Below are 16,015 nucleotides of genomic sequence, written 5' to 3' on the forward strand. Positions count from 1 at the left end.
TATTCGCCTTTATATCATTGACATTGGGCATAGTTTCCGTTTATTGTCCGGATTAAAATACACCAACCAAACAGTTAAAGCATGTGACTCGGCTGGTGAGACAGCGCCAGGTATTGTGTACCCGGCACCGACCCGGTTGAAATGGTTGCGCCAGGTACACGTGTACCCAGCTGTCCTACAATCCTAGAGCAAACACTGATGTATGTGTGCATAGCATGGTGTTTATTATGAGTGGCATTATCTGCATTTTAGGGGGTCATTGCTGGGGATGGGTGGGTGGGTCAAGAAAGAAACACCTGTTACATGTCTTTAAGTTAATACATGTATTTACGGACGGCCCCTAATGGCTAATGGTTGTTTGGGAGGAGGTCAAAGGGCACGAGTCACACGACCTCAACGCACTGTACTGCAAGTACAACCACTGAAGTAGAGAGCTCTAGCGGTCATGCTTGCTGCAACATCATTCGTTCCTACACGCACTTTGCAACAACAACATTTGGTTGATATTCGGTGATTTTCAAAGGAACCTTCCAAAATCGGAGAAAAGCTTAGCTATTTTTGATAAGTCTCGTTTTCGGCGAGTTTTTCGGCCGGCCGATTTGGGGAAAGCCTAGCTAGGAGAGACAATCCCTAGATTGGTATAAATGTATTATTAATTTTTATAAAATGGGGAGGAACACTTCTCAGCTCTCTTTAACAAAGTGGTCAGGACATAGTGGTCCAACATACGCCTTGTTAATTACCTTAGTTTTCTCCGTTTCCGCTTTCTTGCCAGTTAAGTGGTCAGCTAAACTTTTACGTAGCTCCTTGTATGCCTGATTGATTTTCTGTACACGTTTTCTGAATCAACAGCAGCACAGTTGGGCACAGTGAGAGTTAGACCACACAATGGTAGTATCCGGACCACCGTTCACCCCGTCGGCAACAGAACAGCGATGAGTTTGGCTAAACATTTAGAATTGTTGCGGGAAAGAACCCGGGCACTGCACAAAGCGGGGCGCTTGCCATGATTAATCACACCATCATAATCAACCTTCGGACACCACACACTGACACATGCAGCAGGATACTCTTCTTCAATTCAGTGAGTTGTCACCGGCATCGATTTCGACACAAAACCAGGAGCTTTGCACTTCATTTCAACCGTACAAAATTGCAACAAATGTATGAGTGACTACTGCTCTGCCCAACTGCAGCATGTCCTCGACAACCATCGGCAGCTGAGAACTTCTGTCCCGCCACTTCGACGTGTCGTTGTCTACCACATGTGAAGAAATCAGCAGTAATCGATAGTGATACTGGTAACATTAAACACAGCATGCATTGTGCTGTCGTTATTCATATTTTTAAAGGTAATTGGCTAGGCATACCGTTCTCGTTCCCTGTTCCATTTCAGCCTATACCGTTCGTTCTCCTCGAAAGAAGTAAGTGTTCCCTGAAACGTGTATGATGCCCAAACATGTACAAACACACACACACACACACACACACACACACACACACACACACACACACACACACATACACACAGTCACACATGCACACAAACAGACAAACACACACACACACACACCCACACACACACAAACACGCAGATACACACACATACAAACACACACACACACAAACACTCACACACACAAGAACACACACATACACACACAGTCACACACACCTTGGTCCTTGGTAACACTGCCATCAAATGGTCACGTGTCCCCTGTGCAGGGGTCGACAGCACTGAGTTCAGCATTGGATCCAGAAACGCCGCTCTACTTCCTGGACAGGAAATTAGCACAGCTATGCAGGTCGAAACCACGGGATGACTTGCAGCAGCGACCGCAGCCGAGACAATGCGCTATGCAGCAGGGCAGGGCAACCCGCTGTTTCCGGACCGAGTCTGCCGATGCCACAGCCGAGACCGACGCCACTTCAGCAGCCGAGTTGGAGAGACACTTATGCATAGCTAGCCCGCCAGCACTCAAGAACCATCCCCCGCACGCATTACATAGTCGGCTGCCGGACTGCTCAGATATGGGCTTCCTCCTCTCGGCCAGGCACTTGTGGCGATTCTTGTATTTCTGGTGGGCGAAAGTACGCTGGCAAACATCGCAGAGCACAGAAGTGTCACGCTGAGCACACACACACACCCACACACACAAACACACACACAAACACACACCCACACACACGCACCCACACACACACAACACGCAGATACACACAAATACAAACACACACACACACACAAACACACACACACACAAACACTCACACACACAAGAACACACACACCTATGTGTACAAGAACATACAAGTACATTGTACATGTACATGCACTTACAAACACACATGACTACACACATATATCCACACACACATACGTGCAAAAGTACTGTATTTCCCCGAATATAAAGTCACACATTTTTAAACTAAACTTCAGTTGAGCGTGACTGCTTAATGATGTGAGTGAATTGAAACAACTTGGCTCAGACCCGAAAATGGGGATTCGACCTTTATTCGGAGATATGCGGTACACACACAAAAACACGCACCCATGCCCACAAAAATGTTCAGTATTCCTGAAACCGCTAGCCAGTCTGGTTGCGGAAAGGAATGCTGATCTGCACTATTCCGCTGTCATGAATCACCTGCACTGCAAGATTTCATTTTGCTCAACGCCATGGGCCCTCATGTTCTTCAGGGGCACTCGAACATCCTCTTGCAGCAGGCGGATGCCCTTCGCAGCTGAATGCAGGCTCAGGGCTGGTCAGCAGTAACTTCTTGGTACCACCCTTCTGCAGAAATTTGTAGTCACTGTCATAATAACAAGTCCCTATCACATTTAAATGCGTTGTCTTGTTCTTCCATTGTTGTTCTTACTTTCTACTAATTGTAATGAAAAGAATTGGTAGTAGAAGTAGTGGGCTTGTGTAAACGTGTGCGTATGCGTGTGTATGTATGCGTATGCGTGTGCGTGGGTGGGTGCGTGCATGTGTGTGTGTGTGTGTGTGTGTGTGTGTGTGTGTGTGTGTGTGTGTATGTGTGTGTGTGTGCATGCGTGCGTCTGTGTGTGTGTGTATGAGTATGTGTGTATGTGTTTCTGTGTACCATATTTCCCCGATTATAATTCGATTATAAGTCACCTTGTCCTCATTGGTCCTACCATAACCTTGAAGCTTCCAACCTGGAAGGCTATTGGTTTGCGCAAAGGAGGTGTTTCAGAGCTAGGTCTCCGGTTGTTGAATGTCTCAGTAGCATGTCAGTTTTGTGGCCTGTTATTGCACTTTTTGCCTGCTTCTTATCTTGTTACAGTTGCGGATAGTTGCTCCAGAACTCCTTTCCATGTTGTTAGGTACCTTCTCCCGTACGTTCTACAACCTTTCCAAGCTGGCTTGCATGCACCCTCGTCCTCACCTTTTGTCTCCTTTTGTCACCTTTCATTCCGCTGGCCTGGGTAGCTACTTGCGCGCCCATATTTGCCATAGCAACCCAGGCCCTTTATCTTGTCGCCCTCACTTGATCTCTCTATCTCTCTTCCATAATGTAGTCTTTCCGTTAGTCTTTGTCTCGGTCTCTTCGTCTACAATAAATGTCGTTCTACCTACCTGTTCCCGTTGTCCGTTGTGTCTGGGGAGTATGACTCCTTTTGGTGCTCAACAATGTGATTTCTTCTATTTTTAATTGAAGAATTTTAATATTCAATGGTTTGAGGGAAAGACGTCAACGGGAAAAGTCTGACGAAAATATTGACTGTCACCACCAGGACTCGAACCAGGGGCACTCCTTAGGCTTCGTTCGTAAACGCACATTGCAACAATATTTGGTTGATTTTCTGGGATTCTCAAAAGGAACCCTTCGAAATCAGCGAAAAGCTTAGCAATTTTTCGATAAGTCTCGTTTCGGCGAATTTTTCGGCCGGCCGATTTGGAGAAAGCCTAGCCCTCGCTTGAGTTACGATTATTATTACACGAATATTCCAAACTCGATTTTCGCATTCCACTCGTCAGTGGATGGTATCAGCACTGAGGGTAAGGTGTACGAAAAGAACATTAAGTACTGCAAAATAAAAAGTGTGACCAAAGGAAGTGTTAAACATTACATAACAGCAGTCAGACATAGTGCTAAAAAGTATACTAACTGAGTGCAAACACAAAGCATTGGGTGATACAGTGGAAAATTAACAATATTTTCACATCTGATAGCAAGCTACGAGGACAACTTGAACGCGACTACATGCTTCTTTTTATTTTATACAGGATTTTGCAAACGAATGTATACAGCTTCCAGAACCTTCAACTGTTTTAACACAAACTTGCACGGCACAAAACAGAAAATCATCAAACACACTGAGGCAATCTCGGAAAAGACCTCGGCGGACCTCGGTCTTTTACTCGGCGGACCGAGGTCCGCCGAGTAAAAGACCGACTCAGCCTATATGTCCCATATAGATCTCGTCTTGGTCAATATCCTATACACAAGATGCCACGACGAGAAGGAAGTTAAAAAGAACCCTGATGCACATTCACAAACCCATATCTAGGACAAACACCTAGAAACTGTATACATGCAGTTTACCTGTGATGGTACTCCACTTTCTGCTGTAGTGCTGTTGTTGTTAACCCTTTCCGTGCTGACCCCTTTTACTCCAGCAAACTGCCTTTCCAGCGCACTGACTCTCCTGGTGTCGTTTTCGCGCAAAGGTACGAACGAATTTTTCTCTCAATTCAGTTCGCCTTGATGGATTTTCGTCATCCTGGGCTTGTTGGAAAGATCAGGACCAAGCGAATCCATCCTGGTAGCTCTCCTCTCAATATGCACAGAGGTGCAACTTCTATGTCCTCTTGAAACTACTTCACGATGCCTCGGAAAGGCACAGCAACTCGACCTCACATTCTTTTTCGATTTCTTCTTCCAGTTCAGCCGATTTTCACGATTCAAACTGCGCTGCAAAGCTGAGATCCACGTGCTTCCGCTGGTGTCCATTACGCATGCGCTGCGCCAAAGGGAAATCCCCTGGCACGCAACAAAAAAACTGCGTGAACAAAACGCTCAGTGCCGTGAATTCCGTGTTCACACCGTCGCCGCTCCGTCAATCTTTCACCTATCGCGAAGAACTTTATATTGCTAGAAAGCTGAGCTCAATACCTTTGCAACGGCGTATCGATTATAGCGATAGACTTATTTTTGACGGAGTTACAAAAGTTTGTACACTCATCTATGCGATGTGAAGTACTGCGCAAATCTCATGACGTCTATAGACGTCATTAGTCGTTTGGCGTACAGCGCGCATGACGTCTATAGACGTCATTAGCATGGAAAGGGTTAAGGTCCAGCGGAGTATCCCCGAACCCCGTACTGCTGGAAGCCTGTAAAAAGCAACGGAAAATCCCGAATATACAGTGAGGATGGATCACAGTTTTTTTAAAACATTTCGTAACCTGGACACATTTCAGATGTGTGATGCAGGGTCTCACTTTGACACGAATTCACTCACCGATGCTTGCGATGGCAGGCCTGCATCTGCTGTCGCCGATAGATTAGCTGCTCCCATCTGAGCCACTGCGGTCAACACAAGAGAAGCACCACCAGTACTTGTACTTGGTAATGTAATTTCACAATTTCCAGACAGTCAGCTTGTGCACACCAGCATGCCAGCAGCATTCCTGCGTCCGGATACACCGCCTCAAAATCATATCCCAGCATATAACAAACGTGGACAACAGGAGCATACATCAAACTGCCTTACTTCCTGTGCCGCCCGGATAAGACTGCTCTGTGTTGCCGGAGTAGGAAGTGCCAGTGGCACCCATTCCAGATGGCATGCCGTCACCAAACATCTGCACCGTGAGAAGACCAGCAGTAAAACAGCAAAAAAAAACAAGAAGAAAAACAGAAAAAATGATGGCGATATAAACCAGATCATCTTGATATTTTGGTCCTGCCAATGCCAACTCCACAATTTTAATAACTATCGTCAACTCGTGCGAATCCATTTTTGCTGAATACAACCTCCGTTTCAACGTCGATAAAACTGAGTATTTTGAAACGTCAAAAGACAACAACTGGAAATGCATCAAACTCCTTGGGTCAAGACTTGGAACAGCAGAAGACGTATCACAGAGAATTAGTGTAGCCAACCGTGCCTTCATATCCATCGCTTGGAGGAGACATTCCCTTGTGTCCCGTTTCTGCATGTTTTTAACCCTAGAAGTACCGGAGGCATCATATGATGAATTTGCAAATTTTAAAATGGGATTGCTGTTATATGGGGGCTTAGAATCTCCCCAAATTGTGTGACTTCTATTTATTTTGTATTTTGTTAATGGCAGTGGGTTTCGTTTTCAAAAATTTAGTACCGTTCCGAAATGCCAGGGGGTGCTACCTAGAAGTACCGCGCGGCATCATATGACTCCACATACCATAGGCATCAATAAAAGGGCGAATATGGCTTAGAACCACACGTGAATAACGTGAAGAGGAATACATTTGGGAGCAAGGAGATTGGGGACCATGAAGGTGGTGATTTGTACATATGGACATGCTAATATGCACATTTCACGTGTCCTTATGATCAATATCGTAATCCCGAATCCTGCCGAAACAGACAAATTTGTTTGTCCTAAGTTTGGAAATTGATTCACTATGTCATCTGCAGCATATTACGATATGAAGTGCCAGGGCAGTTATAATATTCTAGGAACGTCCTTTGAGTTTACAATGGTCTGGCGGAAGCCATGTTCAGTAGGCGCAGTGTCGCTGCCGATGAAGCATTTCATTTGATTTTGAATTTTTTGGCCAGGAGGTTGGGGATGAATGCGAGGAGAGTGCCTGGGGCATTGTGCTCGAGCAATTAGAAGTGACCGAACACAGAGACACATAGTTATATGCTCCAGATGAAGATGAGTGAATACTAATTGCTCCGGCTTCTCGATCAGTCTGATACGGGACCGGAGTCGAGGGAGTAAGCGGATAATGGTGGTGATAAAGCTATGGAGCCATACACATAACAGAACATCAATCTCCAAAACTCGTGCAGGATTTCCTTCATGAAGCTGGGTTCTCTGGCAAAGTTGGTAGGTAGTAGAAAATGTGTTGCACCAAGCAAGCGCGAACGCGCGCAACCGGTTGTTGCTTCCGAAGTATGCGGGCTTTTCCGAGATATTCACAATTTTGAAGATGGGGTAGATGCATTATTTGCATTTATTGACCCGAATATGAACCATGTCATGATCAAGTGCACAAGGTAGGAGGAAAAAACCAAAAAAATTGGAGAGGACTCCACTTTGAGTGAAGGCAATATCATGGCATTGGTTTCGCAAATTTACGCAAGAGGCGCCCTCTGTACCCGCAATAATCTGCCGACAGCCCTTCGGCTGGATAGGAATGGACGCCATATAATCAAGTAAAATCCCTAAAAATAGTTTCCAGGAACTACTCTGCTACTTGAGGTTTGATCACGAAGATGATCTCCGGACACGACGTCGAACGAAAATTATTCATTTGCTATGAGTCTCGACACCACGTTCTCCTTTCGCTTGTAAATGTATTGTATTTATCACAGCGGTCAAAGAACGACCAACCTGGCTGAGAAAAATCCAGCAAATAGGCCCAGCAGCCATTTCCGGGGTAACGGACTGAAATGTAGAGTTTGCAGGATGAGAATGGCAAGCAAACGCTTTTTTTATTTTTCCGTAAACTGACGAGAGGTTGCCCTTTCGCTACGCGCAATGCCAGCTGCTGGTCTCCAAGATAGTGCACCTGTCATTGGTTCTTCCTTTTAAAAGGTACCCCAAGTACTTCTGTTTCTACACATATTGCCGATAATAATTCCAAGTAGGTATGTTTAAGTCCAGTGGAGTCATATGATGCCTCCGTAATTCTAGGGTAGTTGAAATTTTTGTACTTCTAGGGTTAAATTGTCTAATCATGCCCACTCTGTTATATAATTGTGCCCTTTGGACATTGTCCAAAGCCCTTTCCTCAAAATTTGATATATGGCATAGGAAAAAGCTGAAATTTCTCATGAATATCCACCATCCTCACCACATCACCAATAATCACCTGTACTCCCAAACCAATAACATCCCTATTACCTCTATTTGCAGAGAACGTCGACTTCTATGGTTTGGCCACGTTGTCCGACAAGGCCCAAACTCTCCATCATACCAGGCGCTGATGTTAGCCACTGACACCTCTGACATCAAGAAGCCATGTGGACGCTTATCTTTGATATTTATGACCCACCCAAGTTGGGTGGTGTGCTGCTTTGCTGCTTCGAATTGTAGTTAGACCGCTTTGTCAAATATCGTACTGGTCTCGTCATCGTCCAGTAACAATCGACATTCTTTGTTCCGTTGGGACTGTAGCTTTTGCTCGTTTTCGTTGCGCTTGCCTTCCCCTCTTTGGTCTTTCCGTAACCTTGAACCTTCCCAGTTGGAAGGCTGTCGGTTAGCGCTACGGAGATGTGTTGAAGCTAGGTGTCAGGACGTCGAATGTCTCAGTACTCTGTCAGTTTTGTGCCTAGTTATTGCACTTTCTGACTGTATAAAGTATCATGTTACAGTGATGGAGAGTTACTCTTAACTCGTATCCATAATGTTTTTTCCTTTCTACATTATAAATATTATTACTCATATATTATGTGTGTATATGTGCGTGTGTATGAGTGCATGCATGTCGTGTCTGTATGTGTGTATGTGTGTGTGTTTGTCTGTCTGTGTCTGTTCACTCACACTGCTCTGGTGTCCCGAGAGTGCCTTCACCGAAGATCCAGAGTAAGAAGTGTGACCATGCTGCAACGGTCTGTTGCCAGGACTATAGTACGGAGAGCCCGTATCAGCGTCTACTGCTGTGCCACTCGGTCCACTGAGGGAGGATGCCGTTGGCGTGTTACCATACTGTGACTGGTGTAGACTGCTGCCAGTCTTTGCTGGTGGTAGGGGAGGTCGTTGTGGTTGCTGCTGTTGTTGCCGCTGCTGCTGTTGTTGCTGCGTCATTGCCATCGAGAATGCAGTGGACCCATGTGTCCACTTCAAGGAGAGCACATCATCAGGAATATCACGAAGAAATTACAGAATACATTGCCAGCCCTCGTCAATGACACGGAAAAAGAGCACAGTGATTCAGAAACCCCGAAAAGGGAAATGATTTCCACTTGCACAAGAGTTCTGCTACTGTAGCCCAGTATTTCAAACACACCAACATGCCTAGCTAAAGTCTGCATTGGTAATAATGATTTCTACAGATTCTGCTCAATCCAACCAGCACATCCATCTAAGTTCTCTAACGCTAACTGAGACGGAATCAATGCAAGATCTGGTCATATGCACATAGCACCTATTGGGTAGGGCACTGTCCTGTCGAGACAGGGATGCTGGGTTCGAATCCCGTTTGTGGATCCTTCTTTTGTTTGAACCATCCAGTGCTGGATCAAAGTTGTTTGTTGAACTGACAAGGACTCATCTAGAATGTAGCTTAGGGAATTTCCCTGAACGTGTACCCCTTGAATCTCTATCGACCTTGATAGTATTCACTTTAAAAAATCAAGCAATGAAAAGTCATCCACAGTAATATTTTTGGTAGAAGCATGGCTAGTCATACTGAAGTCAAAAACTGTGTTCACCCTGATAATCCGCCATGCCCGAAAATTTGGTGAATATTGTGTTTGAGTTCAGGTACCCCAATATCAAAAGAGACTCAAGGGTCATACACGTTCCGGGAAATTCCTTAAGCTACAGTCTAGACGAGTCTTTGTCAGGTCAACAAACAATCTTGCTCCAGCATTGGATTGTTCAAACTGTTGCAAGAGAAGAATCCACGAGCAGGATTCGAACCCAGCACCCCTCTCTTTCCAGAACAGTGCCCTACCAATTAGGACCCGGTTACACATGCACTCGAAAGTAGCGGATCCGCTGAAGCGACATCAAACGAGCGAAAAATACAAGGGTAACAGCGAAAAGCGGAGCTTCCGCTTCAGTGGAAACTCCAATCCGCTTCCTCCAAAATTTTCGAAGCGAGACTGTCGCTTCTGCGGTTTCGCTTCAGCGGAAAACACCACGGTCTGCTGTATATGGACTTGATACGAGAAATTTGTATGCATATGTCCATGCAACAAAAATGCGTGCAAGATAGTCATTGACCTTGTCTATTCTCCGTGCCGTATGCACCACAATCCACTTTACTCTCATTTTCCGCCAAAGTAGGAGTTTGCCCTGTTTGTATGTGTGACCATACACACGTGGTTTCGCTGGAGCGACACCAGGCTCGCTGTCGCAAAACCTTGATGCCGAAGCGAACCCCAGTGCATATGTTACCGGGCCCTTAGGCTACCGGGGATCACACACACCCATCCCGTGGGTCCTTCTTTCTACAAAACTCACTAGTGCTTTGCTGCGGTCCATGCTTGTCCACGAAGGCTGTTGCTGCTGTTGCTGCTGATGGCGTTGCTGGCGTGCTAGCTGTGGCTGCTCCGGGGGTTGCTCCCGGGATTCAGGTGATGCGTGCGACCGTGCTGGCAGACCACCAGACCGCGCCGGTGGTCTCTACAAGGAACGGAGAGATCACCAATAACAGGATTCAACACAATAAATGAAGCAAGTTGCCCATTCATCATGCACATCTTTTGCGAGAGGTTAATAACAGGATTAGGATATTTTCAGAACAAATTCACCATGCACATAGAGAATTGGAGCACATATTAAAACGGTGCCAACTGGCAGGTATTTAGGCAACACTTACCGTATCACTATTATCAGATAATAGCTGGCAATCCCAAGGTGACTTATATGATACAGGAAATGCCTGCAGTACCCCCTTTTATACGGTAACATAGTCCAGGATGCCGCTAGGCGTAAGCCGCATGTTACTAAGTGTGAACAGGTAAGTGAGAACTTACGGGGAGGGGGGGATCAGTGCTAGCTTGTGAATGCATTTGCTGGCCCACTGGGCATGGTGTTGCTCAAAAGTGATACAATTTGTGTAAAACGAATGGTTATGTAGGAGGCGCTGGCTACACCGCCAGGGAGTGCGAGAACAGGCTCACTATTGCCACTAACTCAGGTGCTGCATCACGTGATGATATTGAACTTTGGTAGCAGCAGCAACTTGTTCATGTGGGAACATTTGGGGACAAGCTCTATTCTACTACAGGTGATATTTAGTCGGTTGTGCTGGCACCCCCCCCCCCCCCCTCTCCCCCGACTGTGGTACCTACGCCCTCTTTTTCACTCTCCATTTTGCACCACATTTAGCACTTCTGAGCAGTGAAAGATAGAGATCTGATTTACATTAGCATTTGCTGCAGAGAGTTAGTGTTTATTCATTCTTCGTTCATCACTTCGACTAGCCTGCATCCAGTAGCTACTGACTTACTTCTGTGGCTTTCAGGTTCACCCATCGCTATGCCTTCCACGTACTCTGGTCTGCTCGAAGTGTAAGGCCACACTTACATTACTTTGACGTAATTTCCGTAAATACATCACCATAGCACCCTCAGCTACTCAACAATCGTTCCATTCCTTTTTCGTCATCATAATAATTATACTGCTAGCAGTATAAATCTCAGGAAGCATAGACGCCTAGCGCCTGTTAGCGATGCGACTTTGGAATAAAGGTACGACGACAACAACAAAAACAAGGGATAGGCAAGGGAAATGCGAAAAGGGGAAGGGATGGGGATAGCCAGGTTCGCATTATTATTTTTTTGTTTCTGCGACACCCCAATGCAGAGCAACGACTGTGTGTTCGCTCTTACATGTACGTGCTTGCTGGTCTTAGTTCGTTACCATGGTTAGACAAAGAGCCTGAGGCTAGGGAGGTGTCGACATCTTTGTCAAGGAAGCATGTAGAAAGGACTAGATACCGGTACGGCGGTAGTGGCAAGTAGTGCAGTAGTGGCCTGCTTTTGCACAAAGCCTGGCATCACATTTCCAGGAAGCTAGTGCTCCCACGAAGCAGAAAACGCGAGAACCTACTCAACACAGACTGAGTCAGTCCTGTACAGAACAACAAGGGCAATCAAGACTCATTATTTGCTGCGACTTGAAGTAGTTTCATGCTCTCACAATCATCAGGCAACATGAAGGTTGGGTGCCGACCATGCCAGTATAATATACCGGTATGCCAGGAGAAGGTATGAAAAGCTGTGAGAATGTGGGGGCTAGCGGTGCTATCTTACTTAGGCAGGAGGCTGTGTGCAGAGTGTGTGGTTGTTGAAAGCAGGGGCTAGTAGTAGTGCAATGTTAGCGCAGAATGTGTGGGTGGTGTGGGCAAGAGGTGGTGAGCAATGATTATGTGTGTGGATGTTGTAGGCAGGAGGCTATTCTAGAGCTAGCAGTGTGATACTAGCGCAGTGTACATGTATATGGCTGGTGTGGGCACAGTTCTGTATGTAGATTTACTGTCTTGCCGGCCGTCGGCTAAGCCAGGCAGGCCATAGGAGTTATGTACGATTATTATTTGTAACTCTTTTTGCGCCTTTTTGCACGTCCAATGTCGCAGCTCTTGACCCGTCCTTTCCACTGGGCAGTCAGTCGCCTTGAAGTCACTTCCGATGCCGCAGGTCCTGACTCGTCCCTTCCAACACACCGCCTGGTCACCCGTCCGGTGTCTGATTCTTCCGTTGTCTTGATCAATGGCTTTCGTGGTGGTCTTCCACGCTTTCTCCCACTTACACTCGTTGTCACTTCCAGTATTGCCGCCTGGTGGTCTCCTACAGTACGCATCTGAACCTGGCTGCGAGTGACTCTTCGAGTAGGTGTCCTTGGCATTGTCTTCTTCTGTGTAGTTTCACCAGCTCTGCACCTCTTTGCCTTGCCGACGGGTCAAGAGCTGCGACATTGGAGGTGACGAAAAAGACGCGACATTCTAACAATCAGCAATTGGCTATCAAGAGTCATCTGTTGGTTAATGATAGTTGTCGTGAGTTGTACAGAGATGATGTTTTCTCAGTTTTGGCCCGTGGCAGATCTGTCTAACATTTGTCTGTTTTGGAAGCGTTATAAACTTATTATATTCGTAAGTTGTCCCTTGAACCATGTGTTCAGCGGAAGGAAAATGTGTTGCCACTTCAGTCGTTTGGCGCTAATCCTCGTGAAAGTGTAAGGAATGCTTTTCCTCGCTGATGTTTTCATTATGTTTTAGTCATTTCTTCACCTTCACCCTGTTTTTGACAGGTTCTGCTGAATTTTATTTTTTCCCACGCGTATAGTGTGAGGTTTTCGATCTATGCTTTTGCTGTAGCTCTATAAGTTGCTGTATTTGGACATTTTCCATTATTCCCTGTACTTATGTAATAGGTAGCCGAGTGGTAGGCGCGGTGAAATCAACAATAATTACTTTTATTCTACTTTCAGGTACACACCTGAGATATAATCGTTCGTGAAAGATGAAGCGGCAAAATAAATAACTTTCTCTCCGGTGCTCACCTAGAGGCTGAATCCTTATTCTTCGAGTTAGCTTTCATTGCTATCCAATCTAATCTAATCTTCTCTTCATCAAAACAGAAATGCGCAGCCGCTTTTATGCAGCAGACGACGTACGCTTACATACGGAGATACACTAAATATACATCAGGCAAGCTCCGTATTAGTTCCGTACTGCTTCCGTATTGGTCGGGCAGGGATACTACACCCTCCCTTCCTACAGATAATCACGCCCTCGTGATTATCAAAAAATTAGTGAGGAGTTACGAACAACAGCGTCAACCGGAAGATGGCAAATTATATCGGAAATGATAACGTTTAGAGTAGACAGAAGAAATGAACTGATAACAAATCATAAAGTAGAAGTAAAAGCACACCAGGTTCACACCATCTCACGGGGTCAAAAGGGGAAAGAACTGTCCTCCAAATAGGACCTGAAAAACTACAGCACTCTTGCTGCACAACGCTGGCACAACCCGCCAAGAACATCGCAGTTCAAAAAACCTAACTGAATACACTATCAAAAAGTATTCTTTCTAGACCAAAGAGTGGTATATTTGATAACATTTAATAACGATAGAAATTTTTACGATACTTCTCCAGACGTTTCGTTGTTCTGAACAACACTGACGATGTTGTTCAGAACAACGAAACGTCTGGAGAAGTATCGTAAAAATTTCTATCGTTATTAAATGTTATCAAATATACCACTCTTTGGTCTAGAAAGAATACTTTTTGATATTACAATGAGAGTGAATAATCAACGGCTTGTCCACCAACTCTTTGAATACACTATAACTATAAGGGGCGTTGTCACACACATTGTCCCACGTTAGCTGGGTAAGCCGTGGCTCACCATGATCAGACGCCTACCAAACTAAACTGGATTCACACACTCGCATAAAGGAAGACTGAAGAGAAAAGGGAGACTGAAGGAAGACAGGAAAGAAAATGCCATACCTGGAATCAGCGTTAGTAACCACGGCGGCGGCTGGAGCTATGGCCAGTATTGGCGGAGGGCGAGCCAGGTTTTATCTTTATCTTGGTTGGGCCGGTCACTCAGAGCGGCTAGCTCGGCGTCAGACAGATCACTCCCTCCTCGTCTTGAATCATGGTCTTCACATTGTCGATAGCATCGCTTGGCGCAACGTAAAGAGTGATGGTCTAGCCAGGAAGAGTGTGGACGAAATTCTGCATTCCACCACGGAGACGAAGTACCAAGTGAATAGTGGACTCCTGCTGAACGTTGTAGTCACTCAGGGTTCGGCCGTCTGCCAACTACGCGCCGGCAAAAATCAAACGCTGCTGGTCTTGGGGAATACCCTCCTTGTCTTGGTCAGCAGCCTGCATGTCGTCGTCCTCATCAGCTTCGCCATCACCACCGGTAGTATACATGTAGGTAGCGGGTTGCTTGGAATCGCCATCGGCCAGGCCCAGGAAAGCATGAAACACGATTCTCATCTTGATTCGTCGCACGGAGCTGCAGCGGGTTGAGCCATGGGGGTCTGGGGTCGAATCACGTTGTTTTATTTTACAAAAACACACCGCTGCCACCAATGTAATAGGTAGCCGAGTGGTAGGCGCGGTGAAATCAACAATAATTACTTTTATTCTACTTTCAGGTACACACCTGAGATATAATCGTTCGTGAAAGATGAAGCGGCAAAATAAATAACTTTCTCTCCGGGGCTCACCTAGAGGCTGAATCCTTATTCTTCGAGTTAGCTTTCATTGCTATCCAATCTAATCTAATCTTCTCTTCATCAAAACAGAAATGCGCAGCCGCTTTTATGCAGCAGACGACGTACGCTTACATACGGAGATACACTAAATATACATCAGGCAAGCTCCGTATTAGTTCCGTACTGCTTCCGTATTGGTCGGGCAGGGATACTACACTTACACATGATGAGAAGGGAACGAAAACGTTCGCTTACAAGATTGGCGTACTTGACTGTGTGGATTGCTGACATTTTTTCTTTCGAAATTGGATACGCCTCCAATTTTTTCCTTACATTTTTATTAATTTTTTAAGTTAACTCAGATGGAGAGAAAGTTTAATTTATACAAAAGAGAAAGACGAAGGAACTACAAGGTACGCTATACTGTCCACTAACACCACCAGTTACTAAACAATCAGCTCATGCGATAACATTGCACGACACTGACCGACGGTACTGACGTTCTGCAACTAACTGGCTAACAGCTCTAGCACATCTTGGATGCGCACTCCAACAGCCTTATTAACTGGGAAGGTTCTAAGTTATAGAAATAACACGCCGGTCAGTGTCGTGCAATGCTATCGCATGAGCTGATTGTTTAGTAACTGGTGGTGTTAGTGGACAGTATAGCGTAACTTGTAGTTCCTTGGTCTTTCTCTTTTGTATAAATTGTTATTATTATTATTATTAAATTGTTATTATTATCATTATTTGTAGTTCCGGTGGTAGATCTCCTTGGACATAATAATCATGGGTGGATCAAAATGAAGTGCCATGCCCAAGACTCAAGAATAGATGCATGCCACCAATGTCAGACAGCGCCTGTTGCTACATGTACATGACAAGCACGCAGGACGAAAGCAAACCACATAA

At 45.5% G+C, this 16,015-nt stretch overlaps 1 protein-coding gene across 7 annotated transcripts in view; it reads right to left on the bottom strand.

The window, feature by feature from the left end:
* Window positions 1–16,015, bottom strand: part of LOC135814962 (protein twist-like) — a 112,597-nt gene that overhangs the window by 3,850 nt on the left and 92,732 nt on the right. For 3 of the 7 annotated variants that reach the window (XM_065328180.1, XM_065328187.1, XM_065328172.1), the window contains exons 6-10: window positions 8,733–9,029; window positions 5,747–5,837; window positions 5,495–5,559; window positions 1,371–1,435; window positions 744–840 (exon numbers count right to left, since the gene is read on the bottom strand). In XM_065328180.1, the coding sequence (XP_065184252.1) occupies window positions 744–840; window positions 1,371–1,435; window positions 5,495–5,559; window positions 5,747–5,837; window positions 8,733–9,029 (615 nt within the window). Of the gene's footprint in view, window positions 1–743; window positions 841–1,370; window positions 1,436–1,675; window positions 2,130–3,082; window positions 5,367–5,494; window positions 5,560–5,746; window positions 5,838–8,732; window positions 9,030–16,015 lie in introns of those variants that run through there. The other 4 variants (XR_010553242.1, XR_010553243.1, XR_010553241.1 and 1 more) reach the window with 4 other exon arrangements.

The sequence above is a fragment of the Sycon ciliatum genome, chromosome 1, assembly GCF_964019385.1.
Source record: "Sycon ciliatum chromosome 1, ocSycCili1.1, whole genome shotgun sequence".
Classification (NCBI taxonomy): domain Eukaryota; kingdom Metazoa; phylum Porifera; class Calcarea; order Leucosolenida; family Sycettidae; genus Sycon; species Sycon ciliatum.